General features: G+C 39.7%; 1 protein-coding gene across 3 annotated transcripts in view; it reads right to left on the bottom strand.

Annotated features, from left to right (window-relative positions):
- Window positions 1-12,435, bottom strand: part of tmod2 (tropomodulin 2) — a 70,659-nt gene that overhangs the window by 25,996 nt on the left and 32,228 nt on the right. For all 3 annotated transcript variants that reach the window (XM_041175012.1, XM_041175011.1, XM_041175013.1), the window contains 2 exons: window positions 11,188-11,388; window positions 9,630-9,786 (listed from right to left, as the gene is read on the bottom strand). In XM_041175012.1, the coding sequence (XP_041030946.1) occupies window positions 9,630-9,786; window positions 11,188-11,313 (283 nt within the window). In that variant the 5' untranslated portion in view covers window positions 11,314-11,388. The remainder of the gene's footprint in view (window positions 1-9,629; window positions 9,787-11,187; window positions 11,389-12,435) is intronic.

The following is a 12,435-nucleotide window of genomic DNA, read 5'->3' as shown; positions in this document are numbered from 1 at the left end:
AATTTCTGTAATTCAGGGAGGGTCTATTAGATGCTTTTTCCTATGTAATACACTCTCTAGTCAAATCTATTTGTGCATTCCAGTTACCCTTGTTCCACAGAGGGAGAACAGATACAAGAGATGGAGTATTGATACTGGAAGGAAAAATATGTTCTTTCCAAATAACTAACTACTGTAGGTCAAGAAGAATAGAGAACAGATTGCTAGATAATCCAGTTTACATTCCAGTGGGTAGATGGCAAAGATCAGCCATGATCTGACTGAATGGCAGAATAGACTTGGGGGTTGAAGGGCCTACTCATTTCAAAATAATTAGAAAAGTTCACGTACCCCATTTGAAGCCAGTTTTCAAAACAGCACAAATAAACCATCCAGTTATTTCAGTAGTTACTGAACTCAAAAATTAGATATTTGCTACCATTAGATACTCAACAGCCCTATGAGCTTAATGCACCAAAATAAACATTCCATATCATTTTTATTTGAGATATGAAGGAATACTAGGGCAATTGAAGATTTTTAGCCATGATAAACTGCAGCTATAGGTCTATAAGCTATGAAATGAAAATAGAAAAGTGACATCCAGAATATGGTTAGATAAGTTATAGCAGAAAGGGCATGGGTTCAAATTTGTAAAAAGCAATTGGGGTGCCAGAAAAAATATCTGCAAGAGTAATCCAGAGTAACACTTAGGACCGACTCTGCATAGAGCAATGCAGGTTAAAAACATAAGCTGGATACTGAAATGGGGAGACACTAGCTGCTGCCCCCCCCCGCGCCCCCCCCCTCCCCCCCACCTCCTCCCCCACCCCACACCACCAACCCCCCCCCACCCCACCCCACCAACCCCACCCCACCCCCACCCACCCCTTTCTGGATGGATGGAGCTTCCAATCCTTATTTATATTACGAAACAAGTTCATAGCGCTCCCAGTAATCTAGTAGGTCAAAGCACCATTTTCTGCAACAGTACTCACCAGAATACTTTAGTATCAAGGAATCACCCGGACAAGAGTCAGACCAATAAATTAGAAAGAAAGGTCATGCCTTCAAAACACAGCCAATTAATAATTGTGAAATGTAATCACTGGTACACAGGTAAATGCTGCAGCTAATTTGCACACAGCAGTGAAATGAATGGTGGTTTTTGTTCAGATATAAAAATGCTGGCTGGGACACCAAGAGAACCACCTGCTCTTCTTCCAACTGTGCCATGGACTCTTTTACATCATCTTGATCAGGCAGATTTAACTGTTTGATTTAACATCTCTAACAATGCAGCATTCTCTTAGTGCTGCATGAGAGTGCCTGTTTGAATGATGCTTTCAAGTCTCTGGATTGGGACTTAAACCTACAATCTTCTGACTCAAAGGAGACAGTGCTATGACTGTGCTAAGCTAAGAAGGGAAAAATTAATTATATGATGACTACCAAATTTATGTACCTTTTAAAATGGGTGAACCTTGTAACCACACATCTCTACATCCTAAACAATAAAATGGTGGAGGGGGGGGGATCAGAGACCTTTACAACATTGGCTATTGATACCCTTAATTCACTGGCCATGATTCTTGTAGTCTGAAATTTTTAAAAAATATATAGTTTTTTAGCAGGAGGTATATGCCAAATAAAGATTTCCTGCATCTTGGTGCTCAACTCATTAAGTGCCAGCTTATACAGCATAGACACAATAATCTTCAAAGTAAAAGACAATTAGTATGTGAACCTGTTAACAGTTCCATCCATCCCAAGTTGTGCGATGTCTACTAGCATACGAAATAATAAAATTATACTTTATATTTTAGGAGTTTACCCAATCTTCTCTAAAGCACTGAGGAATGAGTAATGATTGAGGTTCAATTCTCATGTTAAGCTGTCATAGGTTAGGCAGCGAGGGATAAAGGAAGGAGGTTAAAAAAGGGTAGATTTGCTTAGTTAATCACTGTCTACTAAGGCAGACAGCTAGAAGTTTTTTTTTTAAATATATTGAGAAAGAGAATGGTAAAGGCCCGCCAATTAAAGATTGATGCAGATGAGATTATAAATGGATAACAAGAAAATGGCAGGTTTGTTAGATGAGTCCTGTTTTCACAGTGAAGGAAAAGGACAAAATACCAGTGGTACAAGGAAACTTAAAAACATGTCAGAGTAACTTATTGATTTATTAATTTTAAAGATGGCAGTGGAGAAAATAATGGCACTCAACATAGATATATCTCTAGGATCTGTTGGTTCTCTGCCCAAGTATTTGAAGGGAATGTCTGAGACAATCCCTCCTTGTACTTTTCAATCTGCTGCAGTCAGTTGAATGAACCATCTTCTTCCAACACCCCTCTACTGCTATCCAGCGCTCACCTGGTTCCTTTATCTATCCAATTGTAACCAGAATCACCTGCAAGGGCTTCTCTTCCTGTTACCCCTCGTGTCTGCTAAGGATCTATATTTAGTCCCTTCCTATTTCTTAACTACATACTGGAGCAGTACCAGAAAGAAAAACTGAGTCAGTTTCCATAATTACATTGATGACATCCACCTCTAAGTCACCACCACTTCTCTTGGCCACTGTCTAAGTTGTCAGACTTGTCCCTCATTCAGAGTAGATAGTCAAAAATTTCTTCCAACTAAATATCAGAAAGACCAAAAGCATTATCTTCAGACCCCGCCACAAACTCCATTCCTTAGCTACAGCCTCCATTCCTCTACCTGGCAACTGCCTGACGCTGAACCAGACTGTTGACAACCTTGGTGTAGTATTTGACTTCTGAACACATAGCTAATCATCATCACTAAGACCACTTATTTCTACCACCAATATCACTTGACTCCACTCCTGCCTCTGCTCATCATGACTTTGACAAAAGGCGTTTCAGTATTAAGGAAGGGAGGAAATTTGATCGGAAGGATTCAAACGAGGTTCAGAATTTGGAAGGTGACAGCATGTTCAATGGAGAGATACAGGAAGTTGTAGATGGAGCGATAATTTGAAAGGCCAGAGGGGTCAAGGGCTGGTTTTATGAGGGGCTGATCACTGCAGAATTGGAAGGAGAGGGGGCAGCATCCAAGAGAGAAACAGTTAACAATATCAGCTGACATGGGAGCTAGGAAGTGAAGTCAGGTGGTCAGCAGTTTAGCTGGAATTAAGTTGGGGGAGCAGCAGGTAGTTTTCATGGACAAGCTCAGCTTGGAGAGGGCATGATTGGAAAGTGAGGACAAACTACAAAATTGTGTGAGTTCATGGCTAGGGAAGGGGTGCACCTTAGAGAAAGTCTGGCCTGGTGGGCTAGGGGGAAGCAGCAGGGCAGTTGATTGTATGGTTGAAATCTTAGTGACAAAAGTCAGTGTGCTCCATGCACTTGGAGTTGAGCGTGAAGGAGACAGGGGAAAGGAATCCTCTAGAAATATATATTGGGCCTCAGGCTTTTAATATAATTAATATTTATATTTGAGAAATAAAAATGAGATTTTTTTTTGAATGGTGAGTGACTAGGGGCTGTGGAGGAGCAAAGAGATGTGTGTGTCCTGTACACAAATCACCAAAAACTAGTGATGTGCTAGTAATTAAAGGTTAACAGTATACTTCATCTCAAGGGGGTAGGATTTTAAACGTTATGCTTCAATTGGTCATGTCCCATCTGGAGTATTGCATTCAGTTTTGGGCACCAAATCTCAGGACAAGGTATATCGGCCTTGGAAAGCATAAAAGGCAAATTCACTAGAATCATACACGGGTTTAAAGGATAAAATCAATTGGACAGGTTTGAGAATATTAGGAATTATGCCACGTGCAGAGAATCTCTCAGACCTGGAACTGAATTGACATTGTGTTTTTAGCCCTTTTGGCCATGCTGTTTGGTAATTCAGTTTTCCCAGCACATCTGGAAGCCTACATTGTGAATTTAGTAAACATGATATCCTATTGAAGCTAGGTATTCAGTCGTTTCCTCAGTGTAGTTGAAAATCTGGTTGGGACACTTCTCTAGCACTGAATTACACTGGTATTAGATAATTATCTTTACATAAAAATTTATAAGTTGCCATTTGACTTCAGCAGAGAAAAATAGTTTCAACTCACTGAAGTACGTGAAGACTGTTCAGACCCTTAGTTATCCCTGACCTCAATGTTTACATTGGGAAGAATAGACATCTTCATGTAGAACTCAATGATTGACAAAGGGTTAAAGCCACTTGCTACTTGCAATCTCAAAAGGCAAGGTTTACATTAGGATTGCTGTATTTCAATGCTTAACTCTATAATGCATAAGTAACAAATTTACCTATGCTATAGGTAATGCTTCACATTCCCGACGCATCTATTAGAAAGGAGTTTCTTCTACAGAGGAAGTGAAGTCATCACCATAACCCCAGAGAACCAAATTTGTACAATGTTAGAGTTGGGAAATTTTTAATCTGGAAGGCTCTTAAGCTTAAGAATTTTGAAGCCACATCACGTTAGTCACAAGGCTCCATTTGTGCAGCTGGGAATCAGCTATTTTGTCTAAACTCTTACCTTTGCAATTATCGGTACCAAAGATAGATTTAGCTGATATCAGCAACAAGATTCTGATAACCCCCAATAAGTTAGCTGGTGTGCCATGCATCATTGGTGTTTATAAAAGAACCTTTAACCTGTTGAGGATACTAGTATGCAATCCTATGTCAGACATCCAGTGCACAATAATGTAAAGCCAAGCCACATTGGAACAAATTTGTGTAAATAAAAAAAAATCTTCAAATTCTAGCAAGGTGAGCAAACCTTACATAAGGCATAATGGCCAAGACAAAGCAACAAAAGCAAGAATGCTTGTATGCTTGAAACACATGCATTTTTTGATTTGATGTAAAGCTTTGAAGGAAATGCCCCAGGAATTAAGTTAGTTCTTGTGACTGATGCAGTCCGACCAATAAAAACAGACAATAGGCCAACTGGCCTCTTTCTTTGCCGTAAACGTTCTACGATTTTAAGAAACCAAAGCTCTGGTTTGGAGGATATTGCTCCAGTAGCTCCACCCAAATGGAAGTCTTCAAAGCATCCATGACATCTGAAACCTCAGTCAAGTCCATGTTTCGGGGAAGAAAAACTAAGGTAATCGCTTTTGGAATTTCATTCCATCTTCATCGTGATGGAATCTGTAGTTTCAAAGCTTGTATTTTTTGAGACAGGTCCTAATTGTGCAGGGGAACCGAGAAAGCAAACTGACCCTCCTAGTGAATGTCAACCTGGTGAAGCTAAAACACAGGACTACTTGCTAGCCAAACAGCAGGAGCTGCATGTGATAGGCAAAGCTAATCGATCCCACAGCCAACAGATTATATCTAAATGCAGTCCTACCACATCCAGTCATGAATGGTGGTGGACAACTAAACAACTCACTGGAGGCAGCGGCTCCACAAATAACCCCATCCTCAATGATGGGGTAGCCCAGCACATCAGAGCAGAAGACAAGACTGAAGCATTTGCAACCATCGTCATCCAAAAGTGCAGAGTGGATGATCTATCTCGGCCTCCTCCTGAAGTTCCAAGTATCATAGATGTTAGCCTTCAGCCAATTTGATTCACTCCATGCGATATCAAGAAATTACTGAAGGCACTAAATTCTGCAAAGACTATGGGATCTAACAACATTCCTGCAGTAGTACTGAAGACTTGTGATCCAGAACTAGCCGTGCCCCTAGTCAAGCTGTTCCAGTACATCTACAACACTGGCATCTACCCAGCAATGTGGAAAATTGCCCAAGTCTGTCCTGTCCACAAGAATCAGGACAAATCTGACTCGGTCAATTACTGCCCCATCAGTCTATTCTCGATCATCAGCAAAGTGACAGAAGGCGTCGTCAAGTGTTATCAAGTGGCACTTAGCAATAACCTGCTCACTGACGCTCAGTTTGGGTTCTTCCAGGGTCACTCAACTCTTGACCTCATTACAGCATTGGTCCAAACATGGACATTAGAGGTGAGGTAACAGTGATTGCCCTTGACAGTTGACCGAGTATGGCATCAAGGAGCCCTAGCAAAACTGCAATTAATGGGAATAAAGCGGCACTGGTTGGGGTCATACCTAGCATGAAGGGAGATGCTGTGGTTGTTGGAGGTCAATCATCTCGGTCCCAGGACATCACTGGAGTTCCTCAGGGTGGTGCCCTTGGCCCAACCATCTTCAGCTGCTTCAATAACGTTCCCTCCATCATAAGTTTAGAAGTGGGGATGTTCATTGATGATTACACAACGTTCAGCACCATCAGAGACTCCTCAGATACAGAAACAGTCCGCGTCCACATGCAACAAGACCTGGACAATATTGGGCTGATACATGACAAGTAACATTCGCACGACACAAGTGCCAGGCAATAACCATCCTCAACAAGAGAGAATCCAACCATCTCCCCTTGACATTCAATGGCATTACTATCATAGAATCCCCCATTATCAACTTCCTGGGGATCACCATTGACTAGAAACTGGGCCAGACTAGTCATATAAATACTGCGGTTACAAGAGCAGGTCAGAGGCTGGGAATTCTGGGCGAGTAACTTGACTCCTGATTCCACAAAGCCTGTTTACCATCTACAAGGCACAAGTCAGGAATGTGATGGCATACTCTCTGCTTGCCTGGATGAGTGCAACTCCAACAACATTTAAGAGCTTAACACCATCCAGGACAAACAGCCTGCTTGACTGGCATCCTATCCACCCCCTTCAACATTCACACCCTCCACCACCAGCAGCAGTGTGTACCATATACAAGATGCAACTTAACAACTCATCAAGGCACCTTCAACAGCACCTTCCAAACCAGTGATCTCTAGTATCTCGAAGGGCATGGGCAGCAGATGCACTAATAGATGCAAGTTCCCCTCCAAGCCACACACCATCCTGACTTGGAGCTGTATCACCATTCCTTCACTGTCACTGGGTCAAAATCCTGGGATTCCCTTACAACACTGTGGGTGTACCTACACCACATGGGCTACAGCAGTACAAGATGGCGGCTCATCAACACCTTCAAGGGCAATTAGGATGGGCAATAAATGCTGGCCTAGCCCGCAACACCCTCATCCTGTCAAAAAAAAGTTTCCAAGGACCATAAAATCCCGCTGGTGTAAAATTCCACCCTAAGGAAATGAAAACTGAAAGTGAGATCGGAAACCAACACTTCTTGGGGAGACTGAAACTGGTTCAAACATATAAAAGGGCAGAGAGAACCCTCAGGGCTCAATGGACATTGATGGGCGTGGTTGTGTCATACAGGTAAGCTGAAGAGGAGGTTAGATCCAGAATCTGAGAATAAACAAATCTTAGTGTAACAGAAACAACTGCATAACATTGGTGGACTGAAGCCAATGAAACCAAGTTGGAGGTTTTGCATGCATGATCCTTTGGTGAAGACCGTGCCCGTAGAACTCAGGATAGTTGTGCGTGTAGACTGGGAATCAGGCTAGCTCCTGGTGGAGATGCTGAAAGAAAGAGTTTTGAAGGACTTTGTGGCTGAGTTTGATGATCTATACATTGAGTTGATTGCTCAGCCAATTTGTAAGATCTATCTCAGTTGTATCTGCCATTTAATGTGCAATTTATAGTTTATAATGGACTGCAATTTGCCTGTTAATTCAGAGTTAACAGGATTTTACAGTATAGTTGATTAACTGAAATGTATTTTGTTTGTTTTGTTTGATTCTTTTTAGAATAAAAATTCTTCTGCTTTAATCAATGGAATCTTGTAGCTTCATCCTTTGTGAATAACTAGGATTTTAGATTTCTTCTACTTTTTAAAAAAAAGTTACAGTTCTCTAAGATCGCAACAATTTTCAGACCCGAAAGGATCAATTTCAGCTGTAGAGCATCAATGAAAGGATGAGAAAGCTCAAGGATAGTCAAAGTAAATAAATTGTGCTAATCTGCTAGCCACAAAAAGTTACAAGAATTCCATTCAAGTAAAAAGCTCTTATAGGCTTATTAATGGAACTTGGCTTGGGCTGAGAGTTCAGGGGTGAGAGTCGGGGGGTTGGAGGCAGGGGGTCGAAGATATAAAGTATAACCATGTGTTTAAAAGTATTTTTTGTGACAAAATTACAGATCTATACCCCACTTAAAACTTGAAATCTAGCAATATACTTTTATAAAATGTTATTTATATTCTGTAATTGGACAAAACATGTGGAAAGTGTTCTGATCCAAATGGTCTTAAAATTCATTTATATTTTTTGGAAAAATCTGCACCTAAATATCAAGGCAATGCATGGGTTTACACACAAAGAAGACACACAGACACACACAAAGACAGATCTCATTTCAGGAACCTAACATTATGCAAACATAGACTTTAAATTATTGCTCAGTAAAAACATGGCTTCAATCTCAAACTTGGGGATTTCCATTCTAGACCAATGATTGTTTGAAGAATATCACTAAGTACTCAAAAACAAAAGGGACTGACGCCTAGATCCAATCATCTCAGCAGATTTGTAATTAGAAAGATTTTGAATTTGTAAGCATTTGGGAATTTTACTTCCCAATTTTGAGATCTTGCAGCTCTGCCTTTAAAAACTGTACTATTGTCATGGGAAGCTTACTCTCAGCGTTACTCGAAACGGAGGAAAGTACTAACAATTTGGCAGTCACTGAAGTAGTCAAGACAAATTGCTTAGAATAAGAGATTAATTAGAGTATTAAGTGTGCATTTAATACAGCTATGCTTTGGAATTTTCCACTTCTAACATCTCCTAATGGGGTTAAAGTTACTTCTGCAAAAACTCGTCTTGGAGTTAAATACACACCTCCAACCAATACTAACATTTCTCATCAACTGAGAAAAAAAAAACGAATATAATAGATGGTAACCACACCAAATCCTATTATATAATTTTTAAAATCTGTTTCGCCTCAGTTACAACATATTTAAATACTGTAATTAACATTTCTGATGCCTTGTAGGAATGTTTCAAATTCTCTCATATGGATTGTATTACAGCATAATTGAATCTTTGCATTTTTTAAAACATGTTTGACAATCAGAAACAGGGACTGCACAATTCCAATTAATGCAAAATATTTCTAGATAATTTTATCCTTCCTGTAATCAAACTTCAGATTGTTCCTACTTCAGGGGATTTCTTTGACTGCTAAATGCCCTAATGAAACAAATGTTTTCCATTTAATGTCTAAAAATAAATGCATTACCATACAAAATCTTATCTAAAATGGAGAGCATACCTTTCTATTCTATTTAAATCACAGATGTTGGGAAGTATTGAACCTTGGAAGATTATTTTAACAATGTCAAAGTATTTTAACAATTTATTAGAATGTGCATATAAAAAATTGAAAAATTTTCAGTTACCAAATATGATGAGCACTTACATTAAAAATAGTGAATTTTTTTTAAAATGAAATGATTAAATGTCATAATGAAGGGTTTTTTTTAAAACAGTGTCAGATGAAGTGATTAATTAAAACTGCTGTGTATTTGAATGTGGTTTTATCCCTCTGCAGTTGCTTAATTTATAAATCGAAGTAGTAAAACTGAGGTCGGTCTCTATTTTTTTAAAAATTCATCATTAATTCCCTCCCCGAAGACAGAAGCATGCCGGAGAACAATGAGAGCTTGCAGCCCCTAGTAAGGCTCGTACAGTACCTTTTTTCTCCCCTGTGAAAGGGACATAATCCTCCCTGTCCTTATACTCCAATGCCTCCTTCTCTAAGAATGCTAGAAGCTGATCTCTATCAAAGGGGCCTGTTGGGGTTTTGAGAGTCTGGTCCTTCTGACGATAGCCTGCTGGCAGCAGTGAATGCTAGAACATCAGAGAAAATGCACTATTTTAGAAGTCTGAACAAAACAATATATCAAACAATTTAAACATGTAGATACACATGCAAAAGCATGCACACTTTAAAAAGAGTCTCAAGCTTTACAAATAGCACAAGTAATGCTGGTCTCTCTCTAAATATACATTAACTTGTAAAATAACATTAGACAGAATATGAAACTTAGATTCAGAATATTGAAATGTATGTGGCTTCCACTGAAGACATTGTTTGATGACAAAATATAAATGTTACAAATATAGAAGCGAGCCTAGTTCTACCTTTTGTTTTTCTTCCTTGTTCCTCCCTTCACAATTATTAGCATATTAAACTTATTGTCAGAATATATATGTTTCAGTGCTGTGAGTACAATGTCCAAATGTTCATGAACTGGTGACTGGTGTGAATACAGAATAAGAATACAGAAGGCAGAAGAAAGCGCTCACAAACCTGGTGTCATATTTGACCCAGTGATGAGCTTCAGATCACACCATCACCAAGACTGCCTATTTCCAACTCTAATATCATGCAACTCTGCTCCTGCCTCATCTCATCTGCAGCTGAAGCGCTTATCCATGCTTTTTCTACCTCTTGATTTGACTAATCCAACATTTTCCTGAGCAGCCTTCCACCCAGCACAAATAAACTAGAGGTCATCCAAAGCATTGCTGCCTGCATCCGAACCTGCACCAAACCTTGTTCACTCATCACACTAATGCTCACTGATCTAACACTGATTCCCAGTCTGGCAACGTCTCAATTTTAAATTTCTCTTCTGGATTTCAAATCCCTCATGATCTTACCCCTCCAACTCTACAACCCTCAGATCTTTGCACTCTGCCAATTCTGGTTTCTTACATATTCCCTACTTTAATACAAGTTATTGTTGCTGCAATGGGTTATCATATAATTGTGTTGCTCAAAATGAAATCAAGTGCAGCAGCATGGCAACTGTTGGGTGGTGAAGAATGGAACACTAGTTCAATTTTCCATTCCACTGAATTGTTGAACAGCTAGGTAGCTGTGGGAAAATGCCTAAAATCAAAGATCTGGGGAAAAACGTTATCATTGGGCAGCTAGAGGATAAGGGAATGGGAAATGTTAGCAAAATAGTCTCATAATATTTCAAGCTTGTTTTACATAACATAAGCGGAAGATAATAAGCTTTTAGTAGTGAATTTAAGGTTGCTTCATCCAATGGTTTAAATAGATTGGAATCTTTCCTGAAATTTTATTAAACATTTCTATCCACCAACCTCAGATGATTACCACTTGTTTAACTTTTCCAAAAATAGATGTTGAATAGCTTATTTTTGAAGCGATACCAAGTTCCAACACATGTTACTTCATCTCTGGAGAAGAAAAAAAACAAGAATTTCAATCCCCACCTCTGGATCCAGTTCCTCAAGGGCAGTTTCCAACTGTTTCAATTCTTCCTCGCTAAGTTTGCCAAGAAGCTCATCCTCATCAATATCCTTGTACTTCTCCAGGTCCTTTTTGAATGGCAGCGCCATCTCTTCAACAGTAACCTGTTGTCACTTAATCTGCAGCAATCTAACAATTCAACGTGTAACCAGGTGTGTAGCTTTCTGATGAAGGAAATTGCAAAAACAGATTATAAACCAATGTAAAGCTTCCCCAGAATACATTCTGATGCTGGAAAAAGGGGGATTGAAGTTTACAAAACAAGTCTAAAAGAAATGTCAACATTTTCCCCAAACATATGATAAAGAAATTTCCCCACAAGCAAGCAGTATTGTAATTGCTTTGCAGATGGCATCAACAGTTACATAAGCTAAATGATGGAGCCTCACATGTCAGCCTTGACTCTAAGGCCCTCTTTTGCGCCTCAGCCAGAACGACCTAGGTTCAAACCCTACTTGATACTTAAACACAATCTAGGCTGATGCTTCATAGCAGGACTGTCAAGGTTGCCGTTTTTCAAATGAGGCATTAAAGAGAGATGGCGCCTGCCCTCAGGTAGGTGTCAAGGATCCCAACTACTCCATGAAGCAAAATTCTTCCTGTGTCCTGGCCAACATTATTCCTCAATCAATATCACTAAATCTTACTATCTAATCATTTCTCACTGTTGTTTATGCAACCTTGCCATGCACAAATTGGTTGCCATATTTCCTAACATTAGAACAGTTTGTTTATTGATGTCAGCTTCATCTCCACCTCCACCTCTGTCCGACCTGTGCACCTCTCAGACATTCCAAAGGTCAACTGCATCCAGTCCATTATATCAGTCATGTTTTCTCCTTTGCTTCCCTCTCCTGCCTTTTCCATTGATATTTCCTTCCCATAATCATCTGTCTACTGTCCGCTCTAATGACATGGCCAAAATATTGCATCCTTTTCCCCTGATGTTATGCGCTAATTTCCTCTTTTCTTCAGCCATTTCCAGCACTTCCTCATTAGTCTGTCTGTGTATATGTGGAACATCCACCAATTTGTCCACATCTTGAATGCATTCAACTTATCAATAGTCTCTTTGTTTGTTGTTCATGTCTCCAAGGCTTATAACGTGATAAAATCTAGCACCTCAGCATTCTTTTCCAGAGATTCAGGTTGAGTTTCTACAGTAGCTACACTTGTAAATTAAATTAATTGCCAGTGAAGCACTTTGGGAC

The sequence above is a fragment of the Carcharodon carcharias genome, chromosome 26, assembly GCF_017639515.1.
Source record: "Carcharodon carcharias isolate sCarCar2 chromosome 26, sCarCar2.pri, whole genome shotgun sequence".
NCBI lineage: Eukaryota > Metazoa > Chordata > Chondrichthyes > Lamniformes > Lamnidae > Carcharodon > Carcharodon carcharias.
This window is presented reverse-complemented; position numbering and strand designations above follow the sequence as displayed.